General features: G+C 43.6%; 1 protein-coding gene across 4 annotated transcripts; it reads left to right on the top strand.

The window, feature by feature from the left end:
• The first annotated feature begins 358 nt into the window (after positions 1 to 358).
• On the top strand, positions 359 to 16,971 carry DLL4 (delta like canonical Notch ligand 4). 4 transcript variants are annotated; one of them, XM_083507477.1, is made up of 11 exons: positions 360 to 1,915; positions 2,082 to 2,345; positions 2,947 to 3,004; positions 4,845 to 5,117; positions 7,355 to 7,415; positions 7,582 to 7,712; positions 9,166 to 9,335; positions 10,497 to 10,716; positions 12,144 to 12,852; positions 13,951 to 14,059; positions 15,113 to 16,971. In XM_083507477.1, exons 1-11 carry the CDS (start codon positions 1,862 to 1,864, stop codon positions 15,116 to 15,118), a joined length of 2,055 nt encoding a protein of 684 aa, XP_083363603.1. In that variant the 5' UTR covers positions 360 to 1,861; the 3' UTR covers positions 15,119 to 16,971. The 4 variants fall into 4 exon arrangements, with proteins under 4 accessions (XP_083363601.1, XP_083363603.1, XP_083363602.1 ...); XM_083507478.1 differs by having other exon boundaries at positions 361 to 1,915; positions 4,848 to 5,117; XM_083507475.1 differs by having other exon boundaries at positions 359 to 2,345.
• The last annotated feature ends 1,416 nt before the right edge of the window (positions 16,972 to 18,387 follow it).

An 18,387-nucleotide genomic window follows, 5' to 3' on the forward strand; every position in this document is an offset into this window, starting at 1 on the left:
ATGCTTTCTGGCCTCAAAATAAAACAAGAGTATTCCCTAAGGGCTGCCTGGGAGACACCCACTGTTTCCCAAAACAACGCACCAACCGGTTATTTCACTTATTTTTTATTTATTTTTTTACAGGTGAAGAGAAGCGCGGACAGGGGCTGGCATAAAGGTGGCAAGACCTCATTATCATACAGCTGAAGGTTTATCTTCTCCCCCCCCCTTCCCCTCCCTCCCTTTTTAACAAGCTGAAATAAAAGCCACATGAAAGGCCTTCTCTGTGCTTGGCTTTAATGAGGGACACGCGACCCAACAATAAGCACACATTGCAATCAGGCCAAGGGGTTTATTGGCACACACCAGCCTGCAGCCAGGATACAATCTGAGCCGGCGCACCGCTCCGAGGAGGGAGGAAGGCGGGCAGGCTGGCAGGCTGCAAGGCTCTCCATTCACACCACGGGGGATGTTGCCCTTGGGACAGGGTTGGTACCCAATGCGTGTTCCTCGATGTCACGGAAACCGAACTCTATACGGTTACGATTCTCCTGTTGATGAAAATGACTGCCTCCACCGGTCCTCACCTGAGAGGTGAGAGCAGCTTCGCTCTGTCCAAGGAGAGTCAGCTGGTGGGGTTTGGGGGCGCAAATGGTAGGGCTTTGGGAGCCGCAGGAGAAGCATGGAAGAATATACCAACTTTAGAGCAAAGCCACTTTTTTCTAACTCTGTCCGGAGGCAGCGCAAGGGTTAATACGTCGTCCTGCCCCCTCTCCGCTCTTACGCGTCGGGGCTGCAGATAGAAATAGCCACAGGGTTAGGGCACACCGGTGCGCCGGCCTCAGAGCCCTGTGAATCGAAGTGATTTGCCAAACAGCCCGGGGGAAGATGTTTGGAGGGGTGTGGAAATCCGCAGCAAGGTTGGCCTTTCGATTTCTCAAGAACTGGCGTCAGTTCTGGTTTCTTACCTGCTCTCACCTGGGCAGGTAACACTATATGGCCAAACAAGAGTGCATAGGATGGGGAATCTGTGCGCCCCGAAGTTGTTGGACCCCATCTCCCCTCACCTATAACCATTGGCCATGCTGGCTGGGGCTGACAGGTGTTGGAAAACATCTGGAAAGCCACAGGTCCACTAGCGCTTTGGACTCCATTCGCCTTCCTTTAGGAAGCATGCAGTCTTTTCGAGCCCGAATGAGAAGGGTACTCTTTTCACAAGGCAAAATTTTTCCCCGGTTGCCTGCCGCCTCCTTCCCCTTTGCGAGGGCTCCGTCTCCGTGGCGAGCGCACTAAATCTCTCAACAGATGCTGGGGCATCTTCATAATCAGCTCGGCTCCTTGGTGGTCAGTGTGGAGCAGCAGCAGCAGGGTATTAATTCTGGATCTGCGGGCTCTCCACCACATTGGGTTCCTTCTTCCAGAAAGAGGGGAGGGATCTCCCGAGCCTGACGGACAGTTTACATAATGAGCTTGCGAGGCCAGGAGGCAACTATATAAACAGCGCGAAGGGAAGCCAGCTTTCCACTCACGGAGCGAGCGCAGGAGCAGCAGCTGAGGTCGGGGGAAGGAACGAGCTGCTGCCGCGCCACGCTCACACGCCCCTCCGCCTCTCTCCTCCGGGCTTGGGAGTTTTATAAACGACGGGATTTAACCCTCCGACCACGCCGATGCTTTAAAAAGCATCCCCACTGGATTATACCTTCCTCTTCGTCTTGGGGAGTACTTGGAAGGGAAGCCTCTGACCTGCGTGCCACGACTTGGGAGAGCCAGGCAGCAGCAACAGCAGCAGCAGCAGCAGCAGCGCATCTTTGGACCACCTGAGGAATACGAGCGAGCCTTGAAAGCTCAGCCCGGGAGGAATTAAGCACATCGTAGCGGGAGGATGGCAGCCTTGCGCCTCGTGGGCTTGACATTGGCTGTCGCGGTGACGCTGCAGGTAATGATGTTGGCACAGCCGTCGGGGGAATATGTATATATATACACACACATTTATATATGTGTGCATGGGGAGTTTTTCATTTTCTTTCTGGAAAGTGTTGGCCCCAAAGGGAACAAGCTCGGGGTATAAGCTCTGCTGTTGTGTGTGTCTCCCCTTTGCGCAGAAGGTCTCCGGCTCGGGCGTCTTCCAGCTGGAGCTGCGGCACTTTGCCAACGGCCAAGGCGCCCTGGCGAGCGGAGAGTCGTGCGGGTCCGGCTGCAGGACCTTCTTCCGCGTGTGCCTGATGCATTACCAGGCGGTGATCTCGCCGGGCGACTGCACCTTCGGCAGCATCGTGACCCCGGTGCTGGGCATCAACTCCTTCGCCATCCGGGAGACCGAGGGCTTCGGCAGCCCCATCAAGTTGCCTTTCAACTTCACGTGGCCGGTGAGAGCTCACCTTCAACAGCCTTGGAAAAGCGGGGCGGGGGTTGAGCGAGGAAGTCGAAATAATAACAATAAAAAAGCAGAGGCCGCCGTGGTTCAGCTGCAGGCTATATAAACAAACCCTGCGCTCGACGTTTTGTTTCCATAACTTGGTGCCATGTAGAAAGCTGCGCTCTAATTGCGGGCGTTGCAAATGCATGTCGGAATAGAACGGCGAGTTCCTCAAGGCGAGTGAAATGTGCACATTTTGTAGCTAGGGGAAAGTTGCTTTCCACGAAGCTGGGGTGGGAAGGGTCGCCTTGGGGAGGCAGGGAGAGGACATTTCTTCCTCCTGCACCCTGGTCAGAGGCGAGAGACGCCTTTTCCCAGGAGATGAAAGCAGTCCTCCGGAGGAAGCTCCATTTCATCGACTCAGACAAAGTAATGCTATCTGCAATTAGATTAATTGAAATGTATATCTACCGCCAGGTAGAGGTTTTCTGGTTTCACCCGATTGTTTTAAATCTCTGAGGCCGACAGCCCCTTTCCGATCACTTATCACTAGAACTCCACGCTTGTCTTAGGTTCTGTGCCTTCCTCTCACTCCTCCTTTCCATTCACAGGGAACTTTCTCATTGATCATTGAAGCCTGGCACGCTCCCGAAGGTTACAATCCAGCAGGTGAATATGGCCGTTCCTTTCCTACTCACTAGGGGGCGACAGCTTTTCAAAACTTGCAGCTTTATGCAGAAGCTAGCTTAAAAAAACAACACAAAATAGCTAAGTCTGCCAGCACAGTTATTAAATAGCTTCCACCTAAGCTACATAAATAAATATTGTTTTTACTTATTGCATGTAAGTTCAGAAAATATTTTCGATGCTTGCTTTAATTTGCAAGGCAGAGCTGTTCCCAACATCTTGATGGGTTTTGCTTTGATTTTGTCCCCCTACTTAATCTCCACACAATTGCGTTTCCTCCCGTTTATTTTTGGCGTGGGAAAGAAAGGAGCTCTTTGGTGAGAAAACGGCAAGGCTGCCAAAAAGTCCTGACTGCCTTTTCCTGTATTTTACACCTTTTTCAAATTCCGCCCTTTGGAAAAGGAATAATGGCTTTGGGATGTTTTTCTGACATAGAGGAAAAGGATATTTCAACAGCACAAGAGCTCTTACTTTGAAAGGCTTTCTGTAAAGCTTCTCAGGACCACAGCTAACAATAATGGATACTAAAGGCAAAAGAGAACAGTGCTTTTACACTGGTATCATGTGACCCCTGACCCCCTAATTACTGGAGCCCAGTGGTTGAGCCTCAAATGTCTCCATATACTCCTGGCTTATTAATATTTTAATCAACATTATTTGGCACGCTACTTGGGCTGAATAATGCAATTTTCTTCCTCAGTTTAATTTCAGTGGTAACACGTTGTCACAAACGCCTTTTGAGGGCCAGGTTGATTCTCTTTATTTGGCATTATTAGGATTTCTTACCTTCAATCCTGCCCCCTAAAACAAAATCCTTCACTGTTTTTAATTATATTGAGCATGTTGCAATGAGCATTGCTACTTAAAAAAATATGAGGGCACCAGCTGATGAAATCTATTGCACAGAGTCTGGGCTTGTATGTTGGGGCTAGAAGATTGATGGTAGACGCCATCGCTAATTACGGTGACACTGGAGAGGAAGCCCAAGCTGGCGTGTAATGTGAGAATGTTTTAATAAGGGCATAGTGTTTGGTAGCACTGTGCATGGTAGCATGGGCCAGAAGGACGCTGTGTGGGAATTCTTCCTTGTTGTGAACAGCCAAGGCACATCAGACAAGAGGAGCAGTTAAGTGCCCAGTGTGCTTTAACATAAGGGATGAACTGTGAGCAGAGTTACCACCTGCTTCCAGCAGAGCCTCTCTGCCTGAAACAACTGTATTCAGCAGGTGTAGCGCGTCTTCACAGGGAGAATGCCAGGATGGAAAATATTTTACATGTTGGATTTCTGCTTATTATACAGCCGTTAAACTGATGCCCTGACACCCGCTGGGGGGAAAGTGGCAACTAACCTGTGAGGATGCAGTACCACACTATGGGATGGGTTCTGTAAAGCAAGAGTGCAAATGGTCCTTTGGGATGTGAGAGAGGGATGCAGCAGTGGCATGCAAAGGAGGTTAAAGTGTAGCAGATGGACTAAAGCTAGAGGACGGTGTGAGATAGCGGTGACTCCTGGGTGGTGACTGTCAGTGCAAAGCTTTTTATTATATTTTAAAGAGATGTGCTTCTGCATGCAATCCAAAACCTTATCACCTGCCTCTATGCTCTGTTTATTTCCCCCCTTTGAGTGGTGAGTGAGTGGCACTCTGCACGTTCCCAGGGGCATTTCTTCTCGCATTCCAGATTCCGCAGTTGAGTCTTGGCGCAAACCAAAGACCTTGTTGGCACGGGGCCTTGGATGTGGCTAGAAAGGGAGACGGGGCTCGGGGAGAGTGTCCTGTTTCTCCCTCCAGGCCTAACCTAGCTTGTGTCCTTCCCGCCCCAGCAGGATCCAAGCCCCCTGCCCGGAAGTGGCTCATCAGCCAGATGGCGATCCGGCGCTCGCTGGCCGTGGGCGAGGCGTGGCTGCCGGACCAGCAGAGCCACGAGTGGGCCCGCCTCAACTTCTCCTACCGCGTGGTGTGCAACGAGCACTACTACGGCGACAACTGCTCCCGCCTCTGCAAGGACCGCGACGACCTCTTCGGCCACTACGTCTGCAAAGCCGACGGCACCATGGCCTGCCTGCCCGACTGGACGGGGGACTACTGCACAGACGGTGAGCGAGGCCGCCCTTCCCGCCCTAGACTTCCCCCTCCCTCCGCCCCCCCAGCGACCAGTTGGCGCGGAAAACGCGCGGGCGGGCGCGCAAACTGCGCCTCGAGGGCAGGGAAAGGGCGCGACAGCTCCCCCTGCCGGTCGCGAGCGCCAACAGCTGGCGGGCGGGGAGGCAAAGAAAGCAAAGCAACCCTAGGGGGACACTGCGCGTGCGCGAGCCCTTAGAGGTCGGCGGAGGGGTCGAAAGGGTCGGGGGCGAGAGGGCTGAGAGGATTTGGAAAAGGAACCTGCGAGGGTCGAGGCAGAGAGAGGGATGGAGACGGGGTTTTGTTGAAGCTCATAGGCAGGACGGCATGCGGATGCGTTGCTGTGCCCTTGCAGTTCCAACTGAGAACCAGAAATGTCTCACTGGCCTCCTAACCCCGTTATGAGCGCCTCATAGTTATAACATGGACAGTTATAATGTGAGGAAACGGGCGCCAGCCTTATCTGGAACAGGCCGAATAAGTTCCTTCTTAAAGCATGAAAATAGTAATTTTTTTACAAAAAACACCCACTGCCATATATCCGAGACCAGTTTCTTCTCTCCATCCCTCGAAGTGTATACACACAGTTTACAGATTAAATGGTTCTCCTAAATCCAGTCTTCAAATGTCCAAGCTGCACTACTGGACATCAGTTCCTTGATGCAATTGTCTTTGGAACTGGCTTCTAATTAATACACACAAATGTGATTTGAAAGTTTCTGTAAGGCTGCAGCCAGGCAATGGTTTCCCCGATTCACATTACTTACTCTCTGGGACCATTTCTTACATTTAAAAGGGCTTTGGCGATTTCCTAGGCTCCATAGAAGTGGTTCTCAAAATTATATTCCGTTGTGCTACCATTTATGGTGGCTGCAGGTGTGCCTGTTTTGAATGCAGACCTCCAACTCTAAGCAAGTCAGTAGAGCAAAAATGCCATTCCATTCTTCTGGGTGAGGTAGTGTATGTGCAATAATGGAAATGAATGGGAACCACACTTGTCTCCACCCCCATTCCCTTGGTACTAAAGAATCAGGGGAATGTAGCTCCCTCATAAATGGTTCATTTTCTTATTGCACCTGCTCCTGGGGCCATCACACCATTTCCTGCATCTGTACTTCACATCATTTCCACTCCCCGCTTTGCAACTACTTTCAGTCAGCCAGCTTTAGATGGTGACTGCATCGAATGTCCCCAGTATCTTAGCTTAATGTTCTAGATAACAAGAACTGTAAAAGGTATTCTCAAGTCTAATTTTACATTTCAAAACACTTCCAGTTGCCAGGGCAGCTTCTTAGTGAATTTCATACTGGCATTTTAACTATGGGCTCAGGTACATCTAAGAAGTTTAGAGTTTTTTTATTGCTAAAGTTGTGTGTATATCTCACAGCTATCATCAAAACTGATGGCACTGCAGCTGTAGGAATTCTAAAAATCCAACCACTTCTTGTTTTCATTGGTCTTAGGGAACCAAGTCGATATTTGTTGACAAAGCAAAACAAAAAAACTCCTGGCCTAAAGGAAATTTCTTTAAGAACGGTGCTGGTGCTACAGGTTTCTTCTAGTTCTCTACCTTTAAAAAGCAAATCAAATGTTGAATTCACAATAATGCATGTAAATTACACCTGTTTTATACATAAAATTGTACATGTTCCCACTTCACATTGATTTACATAATTTTGAGCATGGCATATGAGAATCTTTGGAACAGAATTTGAATTTTTGTTTAGTGCAAAATACAACTGTAAGCAATTGTGGGCCATTCACTCTCTGCCTCTGGGGCAGTCACTGCTTCTCAGGATTGTCAATGAGAAAACATGTTGACCATGTTTGCACATCATAATAAACCAGAGTTGATGGTTTAATCTTTTGGTCCTCCCTGCCAGCATGCAAGAAGAAACAAAATATTACCCTAGCTTAGCATTATACCCAACCAGGGATGAGGATTTGTTTTGCTGAAACCATGGTCATTAGTTTGGGGGCATGAAATAAGCCACAATCCCTGATTCAAGCATAATGCTAAACCAGGGATCGTGGCTTGTTGCCAGATCAGCAGCCCATATCAGTGTTTACAGTAAACAGTTAACTAATATTTACTGTGATGTGCAAACTAGGCTGCTGTCTTGAGCTTGTTGGATACAAATACAATAATAAATACTTTGAAATGCATTTTTGAAAGTATTAACTTAAACTTTTTTCCCCCCCATTGAAACAGCTATCTGTCTAGAAGGGTGTTCAGAGAAAAATGGATTTTGCAGAAAGCCAAGAGAGTGCATGTAAGTAGTTGCTGTATTAGATCTCAATGTGATTAACAGTATATGAGTCCTCTCCCTTCTCACTTTACTCATTTCAGTGGTCAACACTGATAAAATTCCCTTTGACTTCAAGTAAGCTCAAAGTATTGTAACAGTTACTTCAGACATTTCAATTGTTTCTTTTCAGCTGTCGTAGTGGTTGGAAAGGCCGTTACTGTAATGAATGTATCCCTCATGTGGGCTGTCGCCATGGGACCTGTACAAAACCAGGAAAGTGCATATGCGATGAAGGCTGGGGAGGCCTTTTTTGTGATCAAGGTTAGTTGATGTAGTTATAACAAAAATGCATTAATTTTTATGTGAGTGTTTTTTTTCTTGCTGATAAATTTCTTAAGGAGAAATTTAACATTTTAGGTTGCTGCAAGAAGTCTAACTAATAGACTTTGAATCTGATTGTCTTGGATGATTGTGGCCAAATGTCAAAATTCCTCTTAAATTCTTCTCTTTCTGTAAAAGTGGTATATGTTTACAGGAACATTCAAAAGTATTCACACATATTTTTCTTTTAAGAATACACACTACACATTTAGTCTTGCCTCTTGTCCTTTATAAAAACTGTATATTTAGTGATCTATCATATACAATACCTAACTGAGGCCGTTTTCTAAACATATGGTATCACAAGCAAACAGAATCTGGCTCTTCCTTATTTTTACTCATGGGATTATTCTTATATGACTAATGCAGAATTTAAAATAAATGGAAATTGGGGGAAATCTCCAGATTCTGTTTCGAGGGACAGGCTTGACTATGCACCTGACATGTTTCCATGATCTCTGATGTAATCTCAGTTGAATAACTATGGTTCTCCAAAGTCATATCTGCACTTTAAACTGGGGTTACAAGTTCTTTTGCTACAATGGAATCCTTATAGGGAATATGCAGACATACAATTATTTAATTTATTAACCACATACATGGTCAATATATTTCAAGGTGGTTATACCACCTATGTATGATTGAACATCCTAAGAAACATTTCTGAACCTTGTAGAAGAAACTTTGTCTAGAGAAAGCCTACCTAATGAGAATGTTGGAAGTGTATAAACTTACTAGGATCTTTTTCAACTTGATAAATGCACATTTAAATCCCTTTATTGCTAATAGCTTTAGGCACCTACAAAGACAAGTATTAGCTCCAAACGCAGTACACTTATCAGCCCACCCAGATTCAAAGCAAAATCATTCTTATAGCCCTAAGGATGCATATATACAGTAGTTATTGCAGAATATGGCCTGTTTAAGGGTATTTTAATTGGCCTAGCAGGTGAAATTCTGATTGATCATCTATCATTAAGTAAAGTATGCCATCTTACCTTGGTTATATTCATGATACTAAAAGCTCATAGTACATTCATAAGTCCATTTCCTTCCATGTCGTTTTGATATACCAGGTTATGAACAAAAGTGAGGGCCACCAGGTGACTATCTTTGTTTTTTGTCTTATTGCACATGGAAAGGTTTTAAGCATTACTCATTGTGGCAATGAGAACTACATTGTGGGGAAAGTACTGAGCTTATGTACCCCCAGGATGTTTATTTTAGGCATTCCTAAAAGTCCTGGCTGGGGACATAAATTTCCATTGATTCTATTGAACAATAAATTGAAGGTGTTTTGGCCAAAGTTTCTGTTTTGCTACTTCTAGTGCCTCATCTTTTTTGTTCTTTGTTAAAACATAACTATCTCATTGTCATGTTTCTGTCCTTGCAGATCTGAACTACTGCACCCATCACAGACCCTGCAAAAATGGGGCCACCTGCATGAACACTGGCCAGGGAAGTTATACATGTTCCTGCAAAGAGGGTTTTACTGGTGTTGACTGTGAACGGAATATCAGCGAATGTGACAGTAACCCCTGCAAGAATGGAGGCAGTTGCACAGTAAGAACTAATTATATGTTGGAAATTTATTTGTGGAAAGAGAAAAAGCAGCTTTCCATATTTATATCTTGTCCTTCCACTGATGAGTTTGGGGTAGTATGCATGAATGTTCACAATACCCCTGTCTGACCAGTAAAGAGGAGGGACTGATTGACTGGTTACAGGTCTGGGGAAGGAGGGTGTACATTGTTAAAATACAGTACAAACAATAAAAGCAACACATTACAGCAGAAATAAATCGAGAAAACCAACCACAGGCAGATCTTTAAAATTTAAATCAAAAATATCAAAACTATTAAAAGTCCCTAAAAAGCCTGGAAGAATTTTAAAATAGCCTTTGCCTGACACTGAAGGGAATACAGAATATGCTCCAAGTGAGCCTCCCGAGGGAGAACATTCCAGAACCAGGATGCTGTTCCTGTGAAGGCCCTTCCTCCTAGCAGCCTCTTGCTATTTTGAGGGCCTCTGATGATGATTTCAAGGTAGATAGTTGGTGGATACCATCTTGGAGACTCTTCCTGGCCACTGGGGAAGGAGAAGTTAGCAGGCACTGCGGCATCGGCAAAAAAGGGTGGGGGTAGCGCTGATGCAGATATGGTGGCACCCCCAGCTATGGCACAGAGGGGCCCTGAAGCTCGCATAGGGCTTGCACACAAACAAAAGCAAAAATATTACTGATCCCCCTGCATAGTCCTGGCCTTCAGTGCTATATAAAACACATCTATCTGCTTCATGTACCTTCTTTTAGCTACACGGTTATACTGCAAGTAATATTTTCAGTCTGTCTTACTTCACTTTGGTAGTGTCTGAGTACATACAGTCCATATCAGGTTAATAAGTCTTATTCCCTCAGTGCTCTTTTTAGTAACCATCAATAGTTGAGAAGTACATTGTTGGTATGAACTCAAGTCTCTTTGTAGTACTATCACTTAATTTATAGTGTGCATTTACTTTTTCATCTGCAAGACCCTTTAGCTGTGTTTTAGCCCTGCTTACTTGGAGACCCAATCTGATTCCATTTTAATTTAATTTGTTTTGGGTGCACCTGCTTTCACATCTCTGAAAGTTTATGTCCCTTTGAAAAATGGACAGGAAATGTAACTGAAAGCAACTAGTTTGAAGGAGCTAAATTTTATATATTCCTTATTTTTTCCCCCACAGGATTTAGGGAAATACTACAAATGCACATGTCCCCCAGGATACGATGGTGTTAATTGTGAGCACAGTGCCTTGACTTGTGTTGATTCTCCATGTTTTAATGGTGGCACATGCCTAGAAAGAGAAGGAGGAACCAGCTATGCTTGTATTTGTCCTATGGGCTTTACAGGATCCAACTGCGAAAAGAAAGAAGACAGGTGTACCAACAACCCCTGTTCTAATGGTAAGTCCTTTCACCAGAGGAGTTTCATCTTTGGGGACAGACAATAATGCAACTTTAATCTGATTCTGTGTTCCTCCCTTGATCTGTCAGTTTTCTTTTACTATTATAAGGTATACTTTGTACGGTATATTTTCTACTTACTTGTGAGGTTTATATTGCATGTTACAATGAGTTGCCTATTTTTCCTCCACATTTTTTAAAAAAGGATCAGCTTCGGCCGAGTGGAAGGGGAAAGAGTCTCCTTAACCCTTTTCCCTCCAGTGATTCTTTCCCCCCAGCTCAAAATAACTCTTCCTAAGTTGTTCTTTAACTCACAGGGTGGAGGAGTAGCTTGCAATGCTGTTTGTTTATATACATGATCACTTCATAAGACTGTAGTATTTGTTGTTGTTGTTTAGTCGTTTAATCGTGTCCGACTCTTCGTGACCCCTTGGACCAGACTATAGTACAGTGGTGCCTCGCAAGACGAAAATAATTCGTTCCGCGAGTCTTTTCGTCTTGCGATGTTTTTCGTCTTGCGAAGCACGGTCCGTCGCAACTGCGCCTCTTCAAGCGGCTTTAAGAAAAAAGCGCAAGACGTTTTCGTCTTGCGAAGCAAGCCCATAGGGAAATTCGTCTAGCGAAGCAACGCAAAACTGAAAAACCCTTTCGTCTAGCGAGTTTTTCGTCTTGCGAGGCATTCGTCTTGCGGGGCACCACTGTATAGGGGGTTCCCAAATAGGTCTGTAGACTACTAGTGGTCCACAAATGTTATTCAGGTGGAACAGTGTGTCTGTAAAAATAGAATTCAAAATAATACATGTAGTGTAGTGCATTATAATTGCTACAACTGACAGAAAAATCCATAAGTGCCTCCAAGACCCTCTGCAATTTTCATGTGGCCCATCGGTGGATTTTGGAAGCAACTGATGGACCATCTGACACCCATTTTTGGGTTTCTAAATCTTAGTTCTGTACTGTATCTTTTCTTCTTGCTTTTCTGCAATCTTAGCTGTTACTGGACCTCTTCTTGTCGTCTACATTCCCTCATTTCTGCACCTTCTGCGTCTAGAAAAGTCTCCTTGTGCATCAAGTCAATATTTCCCAATTGATATCTTTTCTCACAACATTTCCCACACACATTCTGTGATGCCTGCTACTTGCTTATGTCCTCCTACTTCATTCTTGATGATTCTGTATCAGGTTATGTCTTCTCCTCAGCTTTGCCCTGTTGGCTGCACTACTACAGGGTGAGTCTTTGAAAAGAGGCCCTGTGGAACATATGTACGCTGTATCCACAGGACCTCTTTTAAAGGACACCCTGTATATTCTAGTGCCTGGGTAGTCTTGGTCTTTGCTTCTGTGTTCAGTGTAACACAGCAGTCGCTAAATTATAATAAAAAATACATTCCTAATCAAGCTTTTTTTTATTGCGCTCTTCTCTACAGGTGGGCAATGCTTTGTTTTGGGCCAGCAACACGTGTGTCGCTGCCGTCCTGGTTTCTCCGGTCAGAAATGTGAGATAAACATCAGCAAGTGTTCCAGAAATCCATGCACCAATGGAGGATCTTGTCATGACCTTGTGACTACACATGATTATACATGTACTTGCTTGCCAGGCTACGCTGGCAAAAACTGTGAAACCAGAACTAGAGATGAGTGTGCCTCTGAGCCCTGCCAGAATGGGGGAACATGCTATGTTGGGCTTTATCCTACTTCTTTTGCTTGTCACTGCCCTTCTGGCTTCATGGGCAGCCATTGTGAATTTCCAGTGCGTTCAGTTTCAGAGCCTCCTAAACAGGTTCCTTGGGTGGCCATATCCATGGGAGTCGGGCTAGTGGCTCTTCTCATTTTGTGCTGCATGATCGCTATAGTTATCCGGCAGATGCAGAGACAGCCAGAACAGAATTCAGAAGCCATGAACAACCTGTCTGACTTCCAGAAGGAAAATCTCATCCCAGCCTCTCAACTTAAAAACACCAATAAAAACAAAGACCTTGAAGTAGACTGCGTGCTGGAGAAATCAAACTACAAACTTAAGAATCACACATTGGATTATAACCTGATGAAGGAACTGACGAGTAGAGGGGCTCAGGAAGATAAATATCATAAAAGTGAAAAATGTATAGGAGAGAAATCACCTTTCTGGTTACGCAGGTATGAACACCTTCTAAAGAAATCTAATTTCTCTGCATTTGTGAACAAAGAAGCCTATGTAGTGCAAAGAACAGGAGTAGGGAGCAACTCATAAATGTGTTAGATTCTGAAAAGCATGGAAAGTGGATAGCTCTGACATTTTAAATTTCATGCAGAGTACACTTCACTCACAGCAACAGAGGAGCGTTGACAATCTATCAAGTTTTGGAAGAGGTTTACCTTCCTTAAAGCTTAAATGAAATAACATTATTTTAAATGCCTTGGCACAACCCATCTTATGGCCAGGTTGCAGTCCACTGATTCAAGGCCAATCCTGTAGCTAGATAGGTGGTAGGACTATGTTGTAACAGATTCCAAGAAACCATTATCTGAGGGCTAGAAAGCAACTAATGTTTGTTCTTAAGCTTATTTTTGGCTTATTGCTCATCATCAGTTTAAAGCAAACAATTCATGGTCTGGGATTGAATGATGTGATAAGTCATACTATGGCTTGTTTAAGCTACATGGGGCAAGTAGGGAGAAGCCACACAAGGGGTCTACGCAGCAGAGGCACACTCACAATTCAACCATGGTTTAAGACAAACTGTGTCTTATCATGACATGTGAGGCAGGGCTGCATGCGTTTGTTCCTGTCAAAGTTGTTGACTTCACAAAAACACCTCTACCCAGATTCTTTATGCTTGAACTGCTCACCTAATTTAATTGGTCTTGTGAATGTGAGGAAATGAAGAGAGACAAAAAGAAAGTGCAGCCAAGTAGTTCCAAATTCTGTCTTTTAATGCAGACTTACAGCCTTTACATAAAATATTTAAAATTTTGTGCATCTACTGCACCTAGTAAGTCAAGCTGATTTACTTGGTTCAATAAAACACAATGAATGCTACTTGAAACCAGGCTACTCCCCATATGCAAGTTTCAGCCTGATCATAGTTATTTGGTCATAGAAGACTGAGGTTGTCATTGGTTGGAAACTGAATTTTTAAATATTTGCTGTCATTCGTGGCCTAAGCTACTGTAAAAGATCCTTTCTTCAGTTTTAACACATGAAACAAGAACATTTTGCTTAGAATTTTTATCATGGTTTTTTGTTTTCAACAGTGAAAAGCCAGAATGTAGAATATCAGCTATATGCTCTCCAAGGGATTCCATGTACCAATCTGTCTTTGTGATAGCAGAGGAGCGAAATGAGTGTGTTATAGCCACAGAGGTATGTATGTTGCCTACATAGATTTTAATTTTTGCCACCCGCCTGTCTCAAGAGACAGCGGAAGAGTGCGCCATTGGGGCTAAAGTCAAACTGTTGGAGTGTTACAGCGTCCGCTGTTTTAATTACTTAAACATTTCTATATTGCTTTTAGCTCCAAAAAGAGCTCTGAAAGCAGTTTACAACAATAAATATCAATACAAACAAAAATGACATTCAAAACAAAAATTAAACGGAGATAACAACACATATTAAAAGAGGGAAAATGTCTTGACCACCTACCTGACAATAAAGAAGGGGCCAGTGTATTCTTCCTTGGGTGGCAGTTCCACAATTGGAGTGCCATCACCGAAAAGGCCCTGCCTTGACTGCAGAACATAGAGCAGAGCCCTGGAAGGTGGCCACAACTGACAAGCAGGTTTATGCAGAGAGGGGTGATTCTTCAGATATCCTGCTCCTAAGCTATATTTGTCACCAATAGTCATTAATTTATAGAGCTAAGGTCTCATTTTTTAATAATAAAAATCTGAAAAGATAGCAATGTAGTTTTAGACTTGCAGGCATCATTTCCATACATATGGCAAGTAGTGAGTAGTAATGGAACTATTTCTAGTGTTGCTCAGATCATTCCTGCAAACAATACTTAAGAAAATAGAGAAATTAATGGGTTAGTTTCTTCAGGGTTTTTTTGTTTTGTTTTTAAGGTCTGAATCCCAGAGTAAAGACATTGGCTTAAGCTCTTACTTCTGAAACCAGAATTCTGCATTCTTACTTCCCACTCTAGCACCCCACACCTCCTGAAAACCTGTTTCAAAAAGGCATGGAATGTGGAGCAAAGGGCTACAACAGGAAGGGGATACTGATAAAATTCATGCCAGTCCCCTTGCCCTCACTTGACAGCATCAGGCCAATTATCCTGCTCCCATCTGGTGGCCCCACTGCTCCACAAAACTCTGCTGCTACTGGGGGGGGGGGATTTGGTTTGCAACTTTAATCTGTATTTTGAATAGCACTGCCTGTTTCTAATTTCTCCCCCTCCCATTTGTTTATAAACAGGTATAAGAATGAAGGTTGCTCTGTTTGCACCTCAGTGTTGGAGATGCCACAAGGTGGACATTCCTGCTAATTGTTTACAATTCACAATTGGATTGGACTTGGATTTTTTAAATTATATGCAATTTGCTGCTCTCAGGAGGAGGAGAGGATGGAAGTGGGTGAACTGGACAGACTGTGAATTTAAAGATGCAATAGACCTTTTGGCCCCCTGTTCCCTTATTTTGAAGTCTGATAGGAGGAATATAACTGACTACAGGGAGGGGAGAGGCAGTGATGGTGTCTTTTACTAGCCTTTGAAATTACTTTGCTGCCAGTTGCTCGTGGACAGTTGTGTGACTTTCCAAAACTTCCATTTTGGAAGGTGCCCATTGGTGCAAAAGGCACTCTGCCATCACAGAATAAACCAGCAATACTGTGAGAAGAATGAATGAAGAAACATGTTTTTCTATGCATATAATGGATACAGAATAAATGAGCTCACCATTTTTTTCTGGATTTGAAAGTGCCTGAAGCGTGTTTAATAATCTAGAGAGCCCAAATCAAGACATAACTGCCTTTTCCCCCTGCAGTACCCAAACAGTATTGGCAAGGAGTTACTTACTACCAGTACCTCCTGTTGCTTCTCTATTTTACATCCCTTTTCCCCTTCCATGTATTCCAAACAATGTAAGGGGAGGTGGATAATGAGCTGGCATTTCATCTCCTAGGATGATGCTTTGGTGAACTGAGCAGTGAATTGGGAATTGCTCCTATTTCTGAATGACAGAAACATCCATGGACTTTTAAACAGCAGAGGAGAATCCTGCCGCTGCTGCCTCCTCAGTATGAGGAAACTTAATCCCAGTGCTCGCTGAAAGCCTTACAAATGCGTTTAAAATCAATCAGCTGTTTTCATGCCCTTTGCACTACTAGTCACCATGAATAGAAGTGTGTTTCTTCTTCATATGCATTAGGTAGGATTTGGAATTTTGTGTTGGATATCTGAATCTGGTGCCACCACCTCAATTGCAAATAACCTCCAAGTCTAAACTTGTGGGGTTTTTTTACAGCCAGGGAAGTGTTTATGAGCCCTGGAGTTTTATTCCTTGCTGCAGAACAACCACCACTATCTACAGCTCTGCTGGGCTAAGAAAGACTAAGCTACAAGGGGGACTTATTGAGGGATATCTGTGGGTGAAATCATAAATTTCTTGGTTTGTCCTGCTTCTTCATTCCTTCACACTGCTACAAGGAAAGGAGTAACCTTATGTTTTTTAGTCCAAAGGAGCAGTTCTGAACTGGAAAACTCAGTGCACGCAGACTCTCATACATTTACAGCAATAATAATAGACATTTCAGATAGGAAGTGCTGTGATGTTTGTAGTGATAAACATGTACTGTGGGAAAGGGAATATGGCGGAAGCAGAGAGAGGAAGCAAATTTTCATTCAAGGAAGTTGGGATTGTGCTTTCTGTGGTGGAAGAGCAATGTTCCTGACCTTGTAAATCCCAGCATCAGTTTTGTTCACCTCCAGCCTTGAATTGTGCAAGCAAGATTTTGCTCAGAATGTTCAGTACTGACCTTTTGGTCTGACCATTCAAGACCGTTATGAAAATGACCTTCAGAAATCAATAATATGGTTTATACTAGTGTCTGTTTGTAGTTATTTTAAAACATAGTATTTCAATAATTTAAAAAGAAAATCAGAAGCACTGAACTTTCTACATTTTGTAACATTATTTTGTATATAATGTATATTTATAATCAAAAACAGAAGTGTAAATATGTTTATTACTTATCATGTTATGTTTTTATGTGATGACAAAGTTTGAATTTTATTTTTTTTTCAAATAATGAAAATACTTTCCTGCTACTGCAAAGTTTGGTGTGGTTTCTCATTTTATGACTTGAGTTTCATGATCTTCCAGTGTTTACAGGAAATCTCTTTGTCATAGAGGCTGAGTTCTAACAGGTCCTGTAGTAATATAAATTTGTTGCTTGGCATTACATAACATGTGCAAAGGTCACAGTTTCTGGTGAATGAATTCAGTTTATTTATTTTTTTAGTTGATAACCTGCTTTGATGTAAGAATTCTTACATTTTTAATCTAGAAATGTAATAAAGCCAAGCTTTTTACATAGGCCAGGGTTTTGTCCTTATTCTAAGGACTATGTTAGTTCTTACACAACAATAGAAATTACATCTGTTGTTCATTCTGGAAAAGGATTCGGGAATAAATAAACTCACTTCTCAACTTTATATTCTATTAATGAGCGAGAAAGTTCCTTTGCCGGCTTCTTACCTTTCTCTGTTCTAACAGAGTTCAGGATGTATCAGAGCAGCTGTCTATTCCAAAATGCTTTAAACAGGATGTAAAGTAAATATGATAAAATGTGTGAGAGAAAACAGAAATTAGAAACTGCATATAAGACACATAACTAATTGAATTATTTTCAGTGTTAGGTCACAGCATTGTTTATTACAGATCCGGGCACGCTTCCAGATTTCTGCTTCCCCAAATAATAATGTATTTAATTATTAAATTTGTATCTTTCCTCCCAAAAGAGGGCAGGGCAGTGCAACATCAGTGATAAAAGAATACAGTGGAAACATCTTCAAAACATCTAAAAACCTGTAAAACAATAACATACCGTACTTCCACAGCTAATAATGTCAAGGTTACTAGGTTACAAGGTATTCTTCACCCATTGGGTGCCTGGGTAAACAGGATTGTTTTAAAATTCCTTCTGAAATAGATGCACCTCAGTAGATAGATGCACCTCAGCAGAGAGGACATTCCCCAAATGGGAACTGCCATGAGAAGGCCCTGTCATAGGTCAGCGTCAACCAAGCAGCACCCTGCACCTTCCACCCTGACCTAAACAGCCTCAGTCCAGTATACCTGAAGGAGTGTCTCCACCCTCATCGTTCAGCCCGGACACTGAGGTCCAGCACCAAGGGCCTTCTGCCTGGTTCCCTCACTGTGAGAAGCCAAGTTACAGGGAACCAGGCAGAGGGCCTTCTCGGTAGTGCCACCCGCCCTGTGGAACACCCTCCCACCAGATGTCAAAGAGAAGAACAACTACCAGACATTTAGAAGACATCTGAAGGCAGCCCTCTTTAGGGAAGCTTTTAATGTTTAACAGACTACTGTATTTTAATACTTTGTTGGAAGCCGCCCAGAGTGGCTGGGGAAACCCAGCCAGATGGGAGGGGTATAAATAAATAATAATAATAATAATTTAATTATAACAGGGCTGCCTCTACTGCTTATAGGACTTGATAAACATGCCTT

The sequence above is a fragment of the Podarcis liolepis genome (assembly GCF_965112155.1).
Source record: "Podarcis liolepis genome assembly, chromosome: 1".
NCBI classification, from domain to species: Eukaryota; Metazoa; Chordata; class Lepidosauria; order Squamata; family Lacertidae; genus Podarcis; species Podarcis liolepis.

Excerpts from the sequence above, each read along its gene's own strand:
- DLL4 (XM_083507475.1), top strand. The coding sequence starts at position 1,947 with ATGTATATATATACACACACATTTATATATGTGTGCATGGGGAGTTTT. Across the intron at positions 2,346-2,946 it reads CTTTCAACTTCACGTGGCCG|GGAACTTTCTCATTGATCAT; the intron begins GTGAGAGCTCAC and ends TTCCATTCACAG. Across the intron at positions 12,853-13,950 it reads TCACCTTTCTGGTTACGCAG|TGAAAAGCCAGAATGTAGAA; the intron begins GTATGAACACCT and ends TGTTTTCAACAG.